This window comes from Fundulus heteroclitus, chromosome 12 (genome assembly GCF_011125445.2).
Source record: "Fundulus heteroclitus isolate FHET01 chromosome 12, MU-UCD_Fhet_4.1, whole genome shotgun sequence".
In the NCBI taxonomy this organism is placed as follows: Eukaryota; Metazoa; Chordata; class Actinopteri; order Cyprinodontiformes; family Fundulidae; genus Fundulus; species Fundulus heteroclitus.
The window spans coordinates 31,018,191-31,037,664 of NC_046372.1; the positions used below are offsets into that span (position 1 = coordinate 31,018,191).

The 19,474-nt window shown below is 41.7% G+C and overlaps 1 protein-coding gene across 1 annotated transcript in view; it reads right to left on the reverse strand.

The window, feature by feature from the left end:
- The window catches only part of adgrv1 (adhesion G protein-coupled receptor V1), a 153,952-nt gene that overhangs the window by 20,694 nt on the left and 113,784 nt on the right, over positions 1-19,474 (reverse strand). The window contains 3 exon segments of the mRNA XM_036144433.1: positions 6,900-7,057; positions 13,054-13,232; positions 17,883-17,999. Coding sequence (XP_036000326.1) covers positions 6,900-7,057; positions 13,054-13,232; positions 17,883-17,999 — 454 coding nt within the window.

Consider the following 19,474-nt stretch of genomic DNA (forward strand, 5'->3'; position numbering starts at 1 on the left):
ACACTCATTTTAAGAACATTTTACTTATTTTTAGATCCGTTTTTGCAGTGTGGTGAGGCCCAGACAACAATCACCTTTGCAGCAGGAGAAAACGAGGGATAAACTGCATCGTGCTGCAAGAAGTCCTGCTCTAGCTGATGCCTTTACTGATTCTGTGAACGTCAATCAAACAACTTATTCTATTATAATTGTATTAATGGCTGAACTTCGGTTTGAGAGTGTCACTGCTGCCACCATCTGTTATGGAGGGGGACTGCTTGTTCCAGTGGGGCGCTCTATTGGTGAACAATGTCCCTATGCAAACAACAAATTGCCGTATGGTGACCATTGCTACCCCTGGCTTTGCCCCTGCATTTCAGAGACTGGCTGTGAGGCTTGTAGTCTAACTAAAAACCATCAGCTTGCATGCTCTAACTAACAGGCGGTGCTAACAGGTGACCTATAAATGGAAATGCCGGGAAAATTTCTTCATTTTCAAAATAGCAATTACAACGCCAACTCATTCGCTCACATGTGTGATATTAGGTATGTGCAATAAAATAAACATGCGACCACATGACTAAGCTCGATGTCTTCTTGTGTGCATATTGGTAAACGTTCACAAACATTCAATATAATAAGCGCTCTCTCCAAGGATTTCCTGTGTTTCTGGGAATAAAAGAAGCCAGATGTTCAAAATGTTTCTGCAAGGGATCTACATTGAGCTCTTTTTTTTTTTTTTTTTTAGCAACATCAGCCTGTTTTAGCTGCTTTAAAGAACTTTGCTGACGAGAGGACATATACGCTTAATCTACATTTTGTATTAATTCTTGATTCATAGCAGGAACGTCACAGATAACATCCCCAACGAGGTCCTGGACACACTGGAGTCGACTGCCAGGGGAAGCCAATACAGCACCCTGATAAGCTCTACCCAGTCTGATTCCCTTATTAGGAAATATTGTTAGTAGCAGCGCTTCAATCCAGATACATGTGTCAGTTTAATGAAGGGGCAAAAGAACATCTCTATTGGTGACCCACAATAAACAACAAAACAAAAAAAACAAAACACAATGCACCAGTAGCAGTATGGATATTTAATCTACATGGAAGTTGTCTGGCTTGGAAAAGTATTCACACCCGCAAACGTTTCTGCATTACGTCACATTACAACCGGACACTTCAATGCTTTTTTTGGCTCTATGCGATAGAAGAAATGCAAAGTCCTATTTAAAAGAAATCTGATGTTTTGCGAAACATAAAGCAAACTTTTATGTGCCTTGATGAGCAAAGCTGGTGGAGACATGTTTAGAAAGATTCACAGCTGTAATTGCCTGTAAGTAGTTCTACAAAGTATCGCCTCTGGCTGCCTGAGTACAAATGCCTGGCACACGTTTCAGACATTTCTCATTTTTCTCAAGTTGGAGGGATATGAATAAGTTATTTTTTTTAAGCACTGCATCTGTGATGACTATATGGGGCGCGTTTGACGACACCATAATTCATCTTACCTTGTTAATGCGAAGTGAGAATCATTTAATACTTTCTAAAGCAAAAACGCAGGTTCCAAATTAATCTTTCAATCCTGAGGGATAATCCTATTTAAAACTACTCTGCTGACTCAGTTTAGCTATAGCTTGCTGCTAGCGGATATGTGGGGCACAGGCGTCCAGCAGAGTCCAGTTCACTTCACAAGTAGGATGGAAACACAGGGCACAGGGCCCAGGTTTGCACAGAAGGCCCTCACTTAGGTGCCACTTCCATGGTTTCTGTCACTTCCACTCTAGCGTCTGCTTCTTTTCCTGCATTCCCTTTTCTCAGACTCGTTTCTTCATGCCGCCTTCCCCTTAATCTGAGACATATTTCCTGTAAGCCTTCGCCTTTTTAAACTTTCTGTGGTCTTATTTCTCATCCGAGCATTATCGGAAAAAGAATCTCTTTGAAGACAGCCGGCCCCGTGGATGTTTTCTTTCCCTTTCCCTTTTCTTCTTAGACTTTTACACTGCCTCCATCAGCACATACTGTTCCTATCCCATTGCCTCTCTTTCTTCCACCCAAGCACATCTGTCTACTTGATTTTTCCAACCGTGTAAGCACATTCCGCTCTCTGGACGGGACAGAGCTCCCACAGTAAGAGCAGGTTCCCAGAGCCAAGTGGAGACCGACTGCAAAATGCTGACTGGATATATCACCAAGGCAGAGAAAAACAAAAAAGGGGCACATGAGCCGTACTGAATGTACGCATCTTTCCTTGCATGTTTGTTGTATGTTTTTTATTTATTTTTGTATCCGTTTGGATGAGTTCTCCTTTTCAACATGAGGGATCTACTATTTTTGACGACTTCCAGTTGACAGTTTTTGTATCAGCATGGTGCCTCGGTGTGAAAAGACAAACTCAGCAGATAACCCCCACTGAAGAAAAACAATAAATAAATAAATGTAATAAAGAAAGTGACATCAGCGTCTCAACGAGGTCAGCAGCTGTAAAAACAATGAGCTGCAACAAGTGAGGTGATAAGATTATATTAACACAACTAGCTAAAAAAGAGGGGGGAAAAGGATGATAAAGCTGGCAAACTGATCAATTAGTTATATTTAGAACAATTTAGTCCATGCAAAATACATCTTGTTAAGCGTGTTATTGAGAAAGCAAACCTGGTCTCTAAATATTGCGGAGGAGCCTCTGCAGCTTTAGCATTGGGAGATAGTTTTAAAAAAATGCTTGAACAGTTTCAGACTACATAATCTTATATGTCTGTATTGGCAACATAGCAGCTGCACAGACTATTAAGCACAGGAGCTTGCAAAAGTATTAATATCCCTTGAAATAGTAACTCACACACAGCAAAGCTGTGGAAGAAAGTGCTCGGATCAAATTAAACCAAAATTTGACATTGGGCTCCAGATGCACGTGGTGAAAAAATAACCCCTCATCACCCAGAACACACAGTGAAACATGGCGGCGGTGGCATCATGCCGAGGGGATCCCTTTCCTCTGCAGCGACAGGGATGGCAGATAATTCAACAACATAGTTTAATCTTTTTAGCAAAATAAGTTAAAAAAAAAACATTTATAATTTTCACTTTATGTCACAGATGTATTTTGTATTGGCCTGCCACGTGAAATCCTGATAAAATGCATTTCAAGGTTGTTGTTGTTGTTGCTCTCGATGTGGAAGAAAGGTGAAAAGGTTTACTGCAAACGCTGGCACTATAAACAATAAAAGACGTTGCAGTAAAACCTTATCCAACACATGCATTTGTTGACTCCTCTTCTGGCCAATCAGTGACTGAACAGCACGTGTTGATGCAGCAACTGGTGTTGTAAAAAAAAAAAAAAAAAAAAAAAGCTCCTCCAGTTTCGTCAACACCGCTCGTGGGCCGAGTACGGCTGCGATAAGGTTTTTACAGATGGCATTTCGACATCCCTCACTTCAAGTTCAGATCGCCTTCTTTTTACCGACGAGCACCGCGTCAGGCACCGAGGCGGAGTTGCCGTCCTCCTCTCAGATACAGGTACAGGTCAGGGAGTGGCGCGCAACGTGCCGAAGCAGACGCTGGCAGGCTCTCCTGATCCTCGCTGACGTCAGCGGTCCTGCTACTTTTCACACAGTCCTGTGAGTTTAACATGCGGGCTTCTCACACTGGCACAGTGAAAGATTAGCCCCCGTCTTATCACACCACTTGTTTGCTGCAGTAGGGGTTGTGAAAAACTGACCTCATTACGTACTTACTGTCCCACAAATCCATCAGTTAATTAGAAACATCAAGGTGGGAAAACGAATGTGCGCGTGAATAATAAATAACTATTTCTTACTAAAAAGCTAATTAGCAATATATGAATGTAGAATGAACCTTCAAATATGTATTATTATCCCTGCAAGGTACAAAAAAAAAAATCAAAATAAAAAAAAAGGACAACATTCATAATTAGCAGCTTTAAGGCCGCTGCGTGCAGCGGGATCAGTGTTCCCCAAAGTGAACAGATTTTTACTAATAATAATATGTGTTCGTACATGGGATTGTACGAACACATATTTCGTGTTTCAGGATGGACTTTGCTAGTTCTACCCGAGCATGTGTGGGACTGCCCTCAGGTGTAAGTAGGTGCTTGCTTGGTTGTTTTTTCCTGTGTGTCTCCGTGTAGCCATGGTCTGGCGACCTGAACAGGCTGTACCTAGTCTAGCCCAATGATCACTTCAGATAGGCACCAGCCCTGCAGGGATGAGCGGACATAGACAATGGACGGATGGGTGGTACTACATTATTTTCATTTTTTACATTTGTGTTGGACTCTGGACTTTAATGAGTGAGTGCTCAGTCACCACAGATTTTATGGCATGGAAGTACACATTTAAATAAATAAATACAAATCAAGGAGAAAAAAAACCCCAACTGTGACAAAATGCACTACATCCAGTGTGCATGCTTTATGAGTGGTTATATACTTTTGTGTGCAAACAAGATTCTGTCGAGTCATTGCGTTTCTAGATAACAGTATTGAAGCCACAGTAAACAGCGTTAAGCTTCCTCTTCAGACTTTGATCAGTCAACGCTGCCAAGTTTGTGCCTTCAAAGAATATATAGATACAATCTGAGCAGAGGGCTGTGCAGCGCTGCAGCTGTTGGCGCCGCTGCCTTGCAGGAAGAAGGTCCTGAAATCAAGTCTGGGGCCCTTCTGTGTGGAGTGTCCATGTTTTCTCTGGGTACTCCACTTTCCTCGGTCAATCCCCTAAATGTGTGTGTTGGGTCATTTGGAGATAGCAAGTTGTCCGTTGGTATAAATGTGTCAGATATGTAAAAATGTTGTCCCTCTGATGAACGGGCAATCTGTCCAGGGTTGTACTCCTTCTCTTAATTCATTGACTGACACATAATAATCATCATCTTTATTTGTCATTGCAACTTTGTATGTTCCATTTAAAATTTTCCTCAGTATTCAACCTGTCCTTTAGGGAGCAGTGGGCTGCTACTGTGCGGTTCCTGGATATAGCATCCTGGGCCCAAGGGTCTTGCTCAGGGACACAGAGCGGCAGTCTGTGGGATTGGAACCGCCGGGATCGCAGCCTTACATGGATGCAAGCGCTCTGCTCCAGCCACTAGCCCACCCTTTCCCACATGGCTACCCTGAGCGGGAGCAAGCAGGATTCAGGCGTGTCAAACTTCAGTCTTTGAGGGCCAGCGTCCTGCAACTTTTGGATGTGTCCCAAGTCCAAAACCCCGGAATCCAATGACTGAATTACCTCAAGTTGTACAGAGTCCTGCTGATGATCTAATTATCTGATTAAGTCAAGCTGACGCAGAGATACATTTATCTAAAATCAGCAGAACACCGGGCCTTGGGAACTGGAGTTTGACACCTAGCCAATGGATGGACAGATGATCTTTGAGCTCAACACTGGACAGTGGATGTTCTCATCTTATGTGGGTAGAGTGTGTCGTACAAGAAGAGTAGAAACCTGAGAGTACTGCTTTGTAAAGCATCTACCATCTACTCTCCCTATATTTGGTCCCTGTTTCAGGTTAAACAAGACAACAAAGACCTTTAATCCTTTGCATGGTGTTTATTTATTTTTATTTAATTTTTTTGCCAGTCCAACATATCAAAATGCTCTGATCATAACCTACAAACTACTGCAACCTTGATAAGAGTTCACAGCTACATGTTTTTGGTTTCCTGTGCTGTCGCCACACAGGCCACACACAGTTTACAGCAGAATTCATGAATTCAGGCTCTGCTTTGCCCCTGAAGGGCTTTGACTGAGCAAAAAGCAACTAAAGCCTGCTCATTATCACTGATGGCCAGTGATTAGAGCCTGAACGATGAGAGACTGAAGATGTTTGCCTTGGATCTTCATGTGTGGGCAGAATGACTGAGTGCACTGAGTAAATAGCGTCGATTCACAGCACTCGTTCTTCTGCTGAGAGTTATTTCTGTCCAGACAACACAACTGGATAGTGTACAAGTTCAAGAGTGTTTGCACACATTTTGGTACATTATTATATCAGTTGGATTTACCACTCGTGGTTGAAAGGATTAGCCGCGGTATTATTGGTCAAACAGACTTTTAAGCTGAATAAATATAAATGCATTAGCATTATTTCCCTCACAATAGTGTGGTATTTGTTTTCATGTTTCTGCAGACAGGCAGGATAAGTTAGGCAAAATACAACACCTCATTACTTGTGTTCGTACGTCCTGAACTTTTCCATATTTGGTCTTTTTCCAACTGAAAAACTCAACAGAGACCAACACCAAGTGGTGTGTTATTGTAAAGTAGAAGGGACATTTTTAAATGGCCTTTGAAATGTTTGACAAATATTAAATATGGAAGGCTTGGGTTCATCCCTCTTTATTTGGATCGCTGCACACAAAATCCAGTCCAACCGAAGGTCACCTCAGTGTAATTTAACCCAAATCTAAATCAAGCTGTATTGAGAAGGCTTTAGTGGTGTGTTGGAGAACAATAGTGAACCAACAGCATCAGGAAGACCCAGGAACTCCATCCCCACGGTAAAACATGATGGTGGCAGCGTCATACCAAGGGGATTCTTTGCTTCAGGAGGATCAGGGAGGCTGATCAGAGTTGATGCAAAGATGGATACAGATAACTACACGGCAAACCCAGAAAGTCTAGCTCTATACTCAATTAAGAATCTGGGATTAATGGTCATAAGGTCTCCATTTGTAGCATTTTATGTTGGTTTACAACAAAGTGTATTAAATACATTAAATAAAATACTTTGACTTGGTAGTTGTGAAGTGTCAAAATGTGAAGGGGTATGACATCGTTTTGCCTAAATCTGTACACATAAACATACGTGATAAAAAAAAATGGAAGCGGTTCTTTTCACTTATTTGGAGGCAAGTAAAAAACGTAAAAGTTGAAATAATTACAGCACTACATGCACTTAGTTACCTGTGCTGTTTGTCCTTCCACGGTAAATGTCATCGTAGGCCCTCCACTGCTCAGTTACCTGGTAGGCGTGGATAAATATGACCAGCACTGCAACCAAGCACACGAGAGGCACTAACACCGCTGTGCAAAGAGCCGCATAGACGTTTGGGATGAAGCACCTAGAGCAGAGATAAGAGACTGAGTCAGTAGCTGATTTTTACACTGATTATTGCTATTTATTAAAAGATAAAAGGAACACATTAGGCACCAACCACAGGTTCAGCTTAACGGTAAACTCTGGAAATCACAAATTATATGGTTTTTGCAACGCTGTATTCGCCTCTAAGACTCTTTAGTCTCTCCTTAAAAGATTTCTGCAGAGTTCATAACCAGGATTTTTTCTCAGTCAGACTTCTAAGCCTTCCCAAGACTCCCAGGATTTACTATCAAAGCAAAACATGTTCATCATCAACTCTGCTGAACAACAAGGCCACCCTGGTGCTCCAACTGGATGCAAAACTCAAGCTATTTGCTCTCCTTATTTTAAACCCTGCATGTATTGGAATGTGTCTAAAAAGGGGGATGACTTGGGATTCATTCAAGTCAGTCAATGTTTGGTTGTTTTATTTCACTGTTATTTCCCAAAGAAATGTCATGAATTCCTTCTTAGTTTTTTTCACTCAGACATTTGTATCTTTGTCAACATTGTTCTCTGGGAAATCCAACATGCCCCCATAAACATTAGACGGCAATCAATGAGCAAAACTGAACGCTCGTGCGATTTCTGCGCTTTTTTTTTCAACAAACAAAGTGGTTTGGTGGGAGCAAAGAGCTACAGATAGTAACATCTGCAGGTTGGAGCTGGCGCTGTAAACTAATCAGAGCTGTGCTAGCCAAAACATGACAAGGTATGCCAAACACATTCATGCACCATTCACTCCTTCCAAGATAGCTCCAATACAACGGGAAATGGATGTTTGTGCTGCTTGTTTTTATGGGGGGAGGGGAGGGGAGGGGGTGAGGGCGGTAGAGGATTTTCTTTTTATTATATATCAGGCAGCATGCGGTCACGGATCACTCAACCCGAAGTCCTTGAGCACAGAACACTTAGATCCAGTTCAAAGATAATGATGTAAACACCATTTTTTATTGGGACCAAATGACGTACTAATATTTTGTTATGCTAGATTAAACCGATCTCAGTTTACAGTTTAACACTAAAACAATATAAGTATGTGAAGAAACTCCACTGCCAAGATGTATGTATTGAAAAAAACAAACACCTGCTGGGTCCTTTGGTCCAAATGCTGGATTTATGGCTTTAAGACAGATGTTGGGTAATTTTAATCAAACATGGGCTACAGAATTTAGACCTAGTTTTGACCCAACCAAATTAGATTTCAATGAACGTCTTCCAAAGAATGAAATAAGAAATGGTAAAGTAGCAGAATAATGTTTATGACTTAATTCATATTTTTTGTGACGTGAGTATTTTACCTGCGAAGCAGTTAGCTCAAGGTATCGCTAGCTGTGCTCACCATTCACACTATGAGCGAAGAGTTGGTCATGATTTCAAGACAGGTGTGCAATTTTTCATATTGTTATTTTTTTGTATGAATTGTATTATCAATATTAAATTGTCAAAAAGGTCCTATTTGATGATATGAAACTGTTGCAATTGTGTTTTGTTAATTTACTAATTTTCATGGAGGTTAAAAGTACACTACAGTATATTGCCAGAACTATTGAACTACTTGCCGTTTTCACACCTGGGAATTACACATTGTTCTTAATACAAAGACCTTGATACAACATTGATCTACCCTTTGCAGCTATAACAGCTGAAACTCATCTAGGAGAGCCTGCTGCAGAGTTTAAGACTGTTTATGGGTTTTTTAACCTTTCTTATAAAGCCAAACATTGATATTGTACAAGAAATCCTGACTCCCAATCTGCTCTAATTCATCCCAAAAGGTGTTTTATCAGGGTGAGATCAGGGCTCTGTGCCGCCCATTCAAGATTTTCCACACCAAACTTGTTAATTTGTGTCTTTATGGACCTCGCTCTGAGCGCTGGTGCTCAGACATTGTTGGAACTGAAGGTGCCAACCCCAAACTGTTCCCACAGAGTCTGGAGCAAAAAAAAAAAAAAAAAAGAGAAAAGTGTCTTGGTATGCAGAGGCATCATGTGTTTCTTTGTCTGGAACTGAGGGGCACCTGAAAACAACCCGAGATCATAATACCCTCAAACTTTACACTTAGCCCCGCGCAGTCAGGGAAACTGCCCACCCAGACTGTGGTGATGGATGACAAGACAGAGGTATAATTTTACGCTCCAGAAAACATGTCTCTGCCAGTCTAGGGTCCATTGGTTGCATGCTTTATCTTTATTTATTTATTTGTCATGACAACACACATTCCCATGAAATTTGTCCTCCCCATTTAACCCATCCTTCGGGGAGCAGTGGTCTGTCACTGTGTGGCACCGGGGGAGCATTCTGGGGCAAAGGGTCAGGGACCCGGAGTGGCCGTCAGTGGGATTGCAACCATGGAACTTGTGCCCTGATCTAAAGGCCACCACTACCCCTTACACCACCGCATTCAACGCTTTGCATTACACCTGGCGATGAGAGGTTCCGATCCAGCTGCTTGAACATTGAAACCTTTTCAATCAGACTCTCCGCACTCTCAGCTGCTGTCATCCCCAATTCCTCTCGTTTTGTTATTTTACCACTAACAGTTGCATGTGTAATATTTAGTAATGATAACATTTTATTTTGCACACAGATTGCACTTGTTTAGTAATTCAATCTATGGGTTGATATTTTCAACCGACTCTATGGCAGCCTCAATTGCACGCACTGTGTTTCGGGTTGAAAATTCAACCAAGAAAGCCGAGTAAAACACCTTCTACAACCCAACAGCGTTAAATGAACCCCGTTATGCATTGGTCCATATTTGATCCAGGATTGGGCTGGCATTGGGTTATTTTTTAAAGTTTTGTCACGCTGTTGAAACAGGTCATAAACAAAAAAACAAGTTAAATAAGCTCAATATGTAATTTTAGGCAAATCCTGCTAACTAGATGCTCATCAGTCATGCAATGTGTAACAAGGGAGTTGCTCTGTGCTTTGCTGTAAATTTCTAGCTGACTGTAAATGTGTTGAATTCTTAATAGCTACTTTTTTATTTGGCCTTTCATGCTAGAATTTAATCGTTTCACATTTAGTCAAGGGCTCATGTTTGAGCCACCAGAATTGACAAAGTTTTCATAAAAACTGAGCGAAAGTCGGGTTGTCTCCATTTAAGCCTGTTTGCTGTTGGGTTGACTAAGCTAAGTGAGAATATGCACAGGCATGTTCACATATCAATGTCTTAAGTCGTTTTATCAACAACATTTGAATGAAAGAAATGGCTAAAATAAAAAGAAATGTGATTTGTTTGGTAAAAAAATGCGTCTTCAACAGCACATGTAACAACAAACGTCTAAGGATCCAGCAACTGGATCTGTAAACCTATAATATAAGAACATAGGGCTGGGTGATGTAGAAAAAAAAGCATATTGATAAAATAGAAATCATTTTGATCAATATCGATAATCATCAACAAATTCAAAACATATACTTTAAGTGCAGCCCTGACCATTTATGCTGTTGCTTAGCAACTTATTTTTAGATACAGACTCACAAACACTGAATTCAAACTCAAACATTTATTCAACCAACTTTTTACCAAAACTGCAAGTATTTTAAAAAGAAAAAAGAACACGTGGTGTCTAAACTCTTTGAAGGGGGCGGAGCTTAGTGACGGAATGTTCCTGGGTCTGAGTTTGTGATTGGTTGAGAGGATGTAACGACTGTAGTATTAACCTACATGCTAGAAGGCAAAAGGTTGGAAACCTGTTAATCTATTGAACCTTATGTTGACCTTTATTTTCTATCATCAATATACGTTTATTGATCGATATATATTGTTATTTAATTATCGTCCAGCCCTATGAGAACCTGCTTGAATGAGAAAAAAACCCAAATATGCTCATTGCAGGACGAGACACGAGCAACACCAATATACTATAAACTATACCAAAAAGAGGATTCCTTTTCAAATCATAACCCACAATCAGTTTTATTGATTTCATGACGCGTTTCTCTTAGACTGTGCAGCTGCTGGCCCTCCCAGATACGATTACTTTGAAAAACACCTCTGTGACGTAGAATCTGAGCTTAAGGCTTGTTTGTGCGCAGGCAGGGTGAAACCGAGGCAGCTGGGCTGGTGAGGAAAACAAGAGGCAACCTATTTTCTCTGATCAGGAGTAAAAGAGAAGAGTGAATGAATGTAAAGGCTGCCTCAGTCCATCAAAGAGGAGGGTATGCTCTCCAGAGGATACTGAATACCCCTCTCTGTGTCCTTAAATCTCTCATGTGTGCGCTCACTGTCTCACAGCCACCCACAGGAAACACGCTCCCTCGCTCGATCCCAAGGATAACAGCCCCGCCTAAGACCATCGGCCAGTTTAAGATGTGATTCAAAGTTTGGGACTCCACCAACGCATAGCTCTGCCCGTCATGCATACTTGCTTCACACATGAAGCGCATGAAAAATGCAGACAGACGCACAACCGTCAAAGCGACTTTGTGCGGGTTTTTTTTACGAAATGATTAAATCAGTTAAGTTTGAGGCTTTAAAGCCATGAATAGAGAGGAAGTGATTTCAGGAAGAAAAACTCCCCCTTCAAGGTAAAGACTCCCGTTTCTGTGTGGCGCGACGAATGCAAACACTCAAACTCGTTTCCTAAATCTCTCAGCTGATTGGATGAGCTACCTCCTCATATAACGTCACTGGCTCAGGTGTTTTCCTTTCGCTCTGAAATAGTTTCCCGTCAGAGTGAAAAAAAAAAAAAACTTGCAGTCAGACCCAATGATTCAGAGGAGTAATAAAAAGGACACTCTTGTCTTCCAGTGTGCTCCTTTCAAAACAGACAGGGCTAGAAGAAGATTAACTTATAATTGCTGTTAATGGTTCAAAATCTTTTCTCAGTGTCGGTCAATGGCTTTTGAATGACTATTTCTCCAAGGTGGTTCAACAACCTTCAAGGAATCTCTAAGAACAAGATGCATGAGTTTGAATTTAATGCAGACGCAACGAACAGATGTTCAAAATCACACGTCCATATTTGGATGAATGTGCGCTAAGCAGTTGCTGGCAAAAGATAGAACTCATTTAAATTGGTTGTTTTCCTGCCATGAGCCTGGCTTTGAAGTGAAGCCCATTAACTATAAATGAAGTTGAGCTTTTGGCCTTCCCACAAGTTCAACGTTAGCCCCCTTTAACCATTTCAGAACCAGTTTTTAAGGTCCGTTTGGGATCTTTGTCCTGCTGAAACGCGCAACTTTCTTAAAGTCTCACTGATCGGTCCAAAACTGTTACTTATGAAGAAAGGAGATGGGTCAGGACGTTCATGGCTAACCCAGGAATGGCCAAGGCTCAAGACTGTTATAAAAAGGAAAATGTTGGAACAGCAGCAGCACTATTTACAGTAAGGTGAGCTACGTGGACAAGCCAAATATCTTATGAAATATCTAAGATTGAGCTATGTGGTCACAGCGACAGGAAGAGTGTTTGAATGAGTCACGGTTTCCGACCTAAAAAACACGGCACCCGCTGCTACGCAGGGTGGGGTCGCTTCATGCTGAGAATCCAGTTTTGCTGCCAGTGTTGCTTGTCCCACACTTAAAATTCAAAGCAATGATTAATGAAAACTACCTCCCAGTTCTTTATCTTTATCTCAGACAAATGTCCACACGGTTGAAACCTGGACACAGGTGGGTGTTCCTAAAGGGCAATGATCCAAACCCACATCAGAACTGGCTTTGGATTGGATTAAAGAGGTAAAACATTAAGCTTTATGAATGGCCTGACCCCCGCTGAAAATTTATGAACCGTGTTTAAAAATCAGGTCCATGGTAGGAGACCAATGGAAATTAACTTAATTCTGAGAGGAGCCCTTCAGATGGCTACAAAGGCTGTGTGTAAAATTCCCTGAAGTTGTTTGTTTCATGATCATTCGACCCTGAAAAGAAGGAATTCAAACGCATCGTTAAAATACTAAAATTTATAGGACAATCAGTTTATGTTAGGTTCTGAGAGACATCGGGCATCTAATGAAATAAACTTACACGTCTCCGTGCACCAGTCCGTACACGGCGTGTATGGTCCAGCCGAAGCCGCCGAGCAAAACGATAACCAGGACGATGATGACCAGGACAGGAAGTCCCCAGCCCAGGAGAAAGTAGAGCAGGTAGCGCCGCTCTGTGTGCTCGTCATTCATCACCAGCACTTGCCAGAAGTTTACTGCCTGAGGAAAGAGTTCAGGAAAACAGCTCATTTACCGTGAAGGGGACTGAAAAAGTAGTAAAATGGAAGCACAAATAACTGAATAAAAATCCTAATGCCCAAAACAAAAAAAAAACAAAAAAAAAAGATATACAGGATTAACTGATCAGAAAACGTTGGGATTTTCAAAGCTTTTTACCTGCCTGTGAATACATGTTGTTTTCATAGAGAGCGTTGAACAAAAAAGGCATACATAGATCCCGTCTTACATCACACCCAACGTAACTGTGTTTGCTTTGTAATTTAGTAGGGTTTTTACGGTCTGGTCCCTCTGATTCCCTAAGCCCCGCACGGTTATGTAAGCAGACTTTCTGAACACCTGTTTTGCAACGCAGACACAGCGTCTCACAGCTGCGGGAAGACTTCAGCAGCCATCGGTCCGGATGAACACGAACAAAAAGAGCAAAGACTCATTTTACTTCAAGGTACTGAGAGCAAAGCTAGTAAGAACCCAGAACACACACACACACAGACAAAAAGACAATTCAGCCTTACATAACATACTAAGAGCTATAAATGACTGCTGATGGTCTGAATGCCCATCTGTTTGCTAACACTCAAACATGACATTTGCACACAGGACAAAGTGATGCAACAAATAACAGCAAGACCCAAATCCTTAAAGAAACTGACGGTTCTGTCCCTGCCGTACTGTATGGCAACTACAAAAAAAAAAAAAACTGATTTCGCTGCAGACGCTCCTCAGGACGCAGACAAGCGTAAGGCAGATAGATAGGTTGTGTAAGAGTTTGACTGCAGTGTAGTGTCACAGGAGAGAGGAGTCATTCAGATTCAGGAGCTTTATGTGTCCCTGGCGGTGAGCAGTGTGGAGAGCTGCAGAGAGGGGCTTACAGGTAACTTTGTGACGGGTTGTTGCCTCTGCAGAGGCTGCATCACAAAGTGGCTTGGGATGCAGACCAGCAAGCTTGCAGACTGAGATCAGTCTCTGTTTGCCTGTGGATGCTAAAGGACAAACTGAACCGGAGCACGAGACTTATCTTTCTGCATCCAACAATGCCTCTAGCTGTATGAGCTCCATAAAGAGGCACTGGCTGAGAGAGCACCAGTTTGATATTGCAATTAGTCTTTGCATATTTTAGAGCCGTATGGAGTCATCTCGCAGTTCCAATCTAAATATCCGATGGTGAAGAATAAAACACCAGATTGGCACAAGGACTGATCCACATTTCTACCAAACATACTGGAACCCCTTTTAAAGCTGAAGGCATCAAAATGACTGGACATGTTTTCTGTGGATTTTTCTGATTGGAAAAAAGGAGCAGAAATCACTCCAGAATTTTTTTTTTTTTTGGAGAGATCCAGCGCCTTACAAAAAGTATTTTGTCATGAGGCAAACACAAACCTCAGTGTATTTTTTTTTATACGACAGACCAACACACAGGAGTCCATCACCATAAAGGTGAAGGGACTTAGTAAGCTTCACACATCTAATTCTATAATCAAATTTGACCAGTTTTGGATGTAAACCAAAAAGTTCAACTATGGTCTTATCGCCCTTGAGCACCGTCTTCCACATGTCTGCCGCCCCTCCTACACGGCAACTGGAGAAACCCTCTCTGATGGTTTTCTTTAGACCAGGGAGTTCTTCTTCCATAAAGTCCAGATTTTTGGAGAATACAAAATGTAGTTGAGCTGTGGACCTTTGCAGCTTCTCCAGAGTTACCATGATTGCTCCGTCAAAGTTTGTTGTTGCAACATGACAAAATGTAAAAAAAAAAAAAAAAAAAAAAAAAAAATCCAGCATGAAAGCATCTGGAGGGCACTGTATAAATACAACGTGCATCGTCTTGCCTGTTGCAGTAATCAAATACATTCGGGTGCTAATTACCCACTCACGGGCATTGTCTACAACGGCGTAGAAGCGGAGCCTCTGGTGCTTGTTTGACTTTCAAACCGGCAGACAGAGAAATGAAAAACAAAGGCTGTAGGCGAGCCTGCGGGGCTTCACGTTGCAGCTGAAATACCTGCGCTGTTATGTAAGACGACGCACATCTACGGTCACCCGAGAGCCTCTCCGCAGTCGAGAAACTGCTTTTCTGGACGCAGATTGAATTTCTATCATTAGGCCAAGGTAATTCCTCTGACCTGATACTGGAGATGCAGATCTACACACACACACACACACCCACACACAAACACACACACACACACACACACGCTCTACTGTTATTGATTCAGGTCTTCTTCTGGGTGTAAGATTCATTGATGGCGCCCACTCATTTCAGTCACTTATCTGACAGCAGCAACCTAATAGGTGAGGGAAAATGAGCGGTGAGCCCTAACGGGGGTTGATAAAGGAGGACAAAGGGGTTTCAGTACCACATGTTAATGAAAGCCTGGCGTCTGGAGGGTTTTCCTTCTCAGCTAGGGAATCAGCTGAAAGTCCAGATACGGCCTGAGATGCTGTAGGCTGCCGAATAAAAAAACACCTACCTGAGCCGAGCCCTTTTTTTCGGCTAACTACTTTGTTTGTAATGTCTTCCACAGATCTAGATCAGTTTTGTTAGCCTACCACGTGTGTCTAAAAACCTGTTTGCGAGCCACAGCTCATTTCATTTTAGTGTCACATCCTGGCATCCAGGCTGTAACCTTTATGAAAGCAATTATAAGAGTCTCTAAAGTCACAGTCTGTGAAAAGACCTGAAAAACATTACACTCATTCTGCACGTCTACATCGATTTGAGCCAGTATCACACTGTTGTTTTGGTCTGTTTCCTTCATCCGGTTCAGGAGCTAATCTTTAAAAAAAACAAATCCACTAACAACACCTATAGTAAGATCAATTATATTAAGTGTGTAAATGAAACAACTAAAAACTGGTTAAATCTAAGTGAATATCTGTGATGAGAAGGAAAAAGAGGCTTGTTGAACCTGCACCCTTGATTAAATAAAGCAACATGCTGAAGCAGCATTAAATATGGGGGAAACTATTCCTTGTAGTCAACAGGTTTTTATTTTATTGGGTGACATAATCGTCTCATTGTGACTCATTATTGGGCGGTGTCAACTTGAGTTAGAGCGGATTCAAGTCTTCAGTTCTTCTTTTACCAAAATAAATGTTTCCTAGGGTTCCGTTTGTCTGAATTCACTCTTTACTGAGAGAAGCAAACAGATCACGAACAGCACACCCACAACCACCCCACCAGTGTTCAGAGGGATTTGACTGTTCTAGTAGACAAATCTTTACCGCTGCTGTTCTTAACTGTAGCGGATCAGTTCATTTGTCTTAGTATTTTGATGAATTACTAAGATAGATTGACGTACAAACGCTTTCCTTCCCGTTAATGGGGAGTTTTTCTTCCCACTGTCGCTTCATGCTTGCTCAGTATGAGGGATTGCAGAAAAGCCATGTACAATGCAGACGACTCTCCCTGTGGCTCTACGCTTCTCCAGGAGTGAATGCTGCTTGTCGGGACTTTGATGCAATCAACTGGGGTCCCTTATATAGGACGTTTTTGACCAATCTGTATAATCTGATTGAACTTGACTTTGTAAAGTGCCTTGAGATGACATGTTTCATGAATTGGTGCTATATAAATAAAATTGAATTGAATTGAATTGAATTAAATCTAAATTTCTAGTTTATTGTCAACTTGTAACTTGCATTATATTTTGACTGCCTGTGGTTCTGATTGGTTGACGCTTATGAAAAGATGACAGAATAAGACCTCTGCTCTAACCAAAATGACCACGAGTGACATTCAGCTTATGGTCCATGCTAACTGGCGACACAAAGATCTTTTTACATTAAACTCTGGGCAGATTTCAGGAAATCCCTTTAAATAAGCAGTTGTCAGTGTGGGTACAAAAGGCAGGCGGGACCTGATGCCTGGTTGGTGTGAAATGTACAAAAAAGGCTCTACTTTGTACCTGAAGAGGTCGGGCGTCAAATTTACTAAAACTGCTGAAGTACAAAATGGTAGCGGGGTCATAATGAGCACCGCCTAATTAATGGTTACATTCATATGGTTTCTGTTGCGAACGTCTTATGTCTCAAAATGCACAAGGATAAAATCAATGAGATTTTTGTGACCAGAGTGAGTCTCACAGTGTTTTGTTTTTTCTACAAATCAAAATGACAGAAATGTTCAGCTGAGGTAAAGAATCCTCGGCGCAGTGAACAGAGTGAGGCTGTCAGCAGGTAACAGGAAGGATGAGCAGAGTGCAGCCAAGTTATTGTGATCCCCTTTGATATTTAAATTTCTGTCCGTTATGGAACATAGTTTTGGACGTGTTGCAGCCTTTTGTCAAATCTCAAAGTTATCTTAAACATCTACCTCACATGAACTCACATGAGCACAGCTAATAAAGACAGTTTGAAAGGATTAAATCGATCAATATTTCTTTGTTTTGAAATAATAATAAAACCTTGGCATGCCGCGACAGCTCTACCACACAGCAAGGTGACGTCATTTCTACCGTAACATAGTTAAAGGCCGCTCACAGAATGCTCTTCTAAAGTCCTCGTCTCATCGAGAGCTGTGTTGGCAGGTCAATGCTTTACTAGTTCACAGATCAGGAATCAGCAGAAATATTTTGAGCATTGCATCTCTACTGTTTAGTTTGGAGGACAGTCATGTTCACGTCTCACCTGTATAAGCATCCAGAAAAACTGACTCAGGTGGAAGTAGTGGCAGAACAGTGCCAGGGTGGCACAGCTGTCATCTGAAAATATTGGCCCACGGAAAGCTGACACCAGGAAACAAATCTGTAGACAAAAGGAGAGGAAAAATTTATTCAAACAGTGTTCTGCTGCACAGAAAACCTTTTCTGCTGACTTCTCATGACACAGTGCAGTGGGACACCGCCGGGAGCAACCTGGACAACGCTAAAATCTAGATTCTTCATGTCATCCCACCATTACGTATGTGGATGTCTTGGGAGTGGAATGCTTTTAAAAAATGTTGTTTTAGAGATACATTGCATAAATAAATCTCTGTATACGCGTGAGACGTACGCAGGGAAGGCGAGGCGGAGACCTGAAGAAAGAAGTTAGCAGGCGGCGGTGCATCGGGGTGAAAACTTGTTTACATGGGAGAACAGATTTTTTTTGAGGAAAAGCTGTGAGGTTAGCTGGAAATGTTGTTGCTCAGCTGTCCGTCAGAGAGCTTCATTCACTCCTGAAGGAAATGCAGTCAGGCAGTTGTTACATAACCGACCGCCTGTTGGCTTACCGCCTGCTCAGTGGGCCAGAGCGAGCGTGAATGGGAGACAGAGGCAACAGCAGAGCCTGTTAACGTTTTACTACTCCTACTAATATGATACTGACTGTTACACCACTTCTGTATTTCAGCATTTCTTTTTTTTTTTTTTTTTCATCAAAAATGATCACGGTTACGACTACACAAGTTACAATAATTTACTTAAAGCTTAGAAGTAGCTTTATCCCTTTTTATATCTCTTTGTGCAGGTTTATGTAAAATAAATCTCCTAGTTTTCATTTGAAACTTCATCCTAAAACCCTTCCATGCATCTTCTAATTGAGTGGAAAATTTAGGAGCTGTCCGTTTTTATTTCCTTCCTCAGAAAGAAAAATCCTGAGTCAGTTTCCCGTGCATGGTCCAAGCGGTGCCGGGAGGATGTGAGTGGGAGGGATGGGCCAGGGTTGGAACTCGTGACTGAAGCGTCTGGAATAGTGCCTGAGCTCAGAGGCTGGCCAGGTAGGCTATGGGAGCGAACACTGTGCCATCAAACTGTGTTCGCTGGCAGAGATGGTGTGAAGAAGACAAAATTGTGAAGGACGTCTATTCTAAAGAAAACAAACAAAAAGGAAAATGATCTCCAGCCAGTATACTAGACACATAAATGAGGAAACATTTTCAAATTAAAAATGTACATAATCTTTAACTCTGATCACGTTTGATTTTGAGTGTGTCTGCAAAAGAAACGGTAAAACTAAAATGAGCCTTTTCAGTTAATCGTTTTACAATTGAAATCATTCAGTAGTGGTCTACATAAAGTGGAACTGCAACACTTTGGTCTGAATTCCTCTTTAATGTACCCCCACATTCCCCCTTATTACCCCTGTTCTGAGCTGCATCTGAGAGCGACTCATTTTCGTGCTGTCTCTTTAAATCTAAAGAGAGAACTATACATCCCGCCCCCCTCCTGGTCACAGAGCGATCGGCCATTTTTGTAGTATCCTGGGGGACGGCGTAAGGAAAAATTGTAGCTTGGAGATCC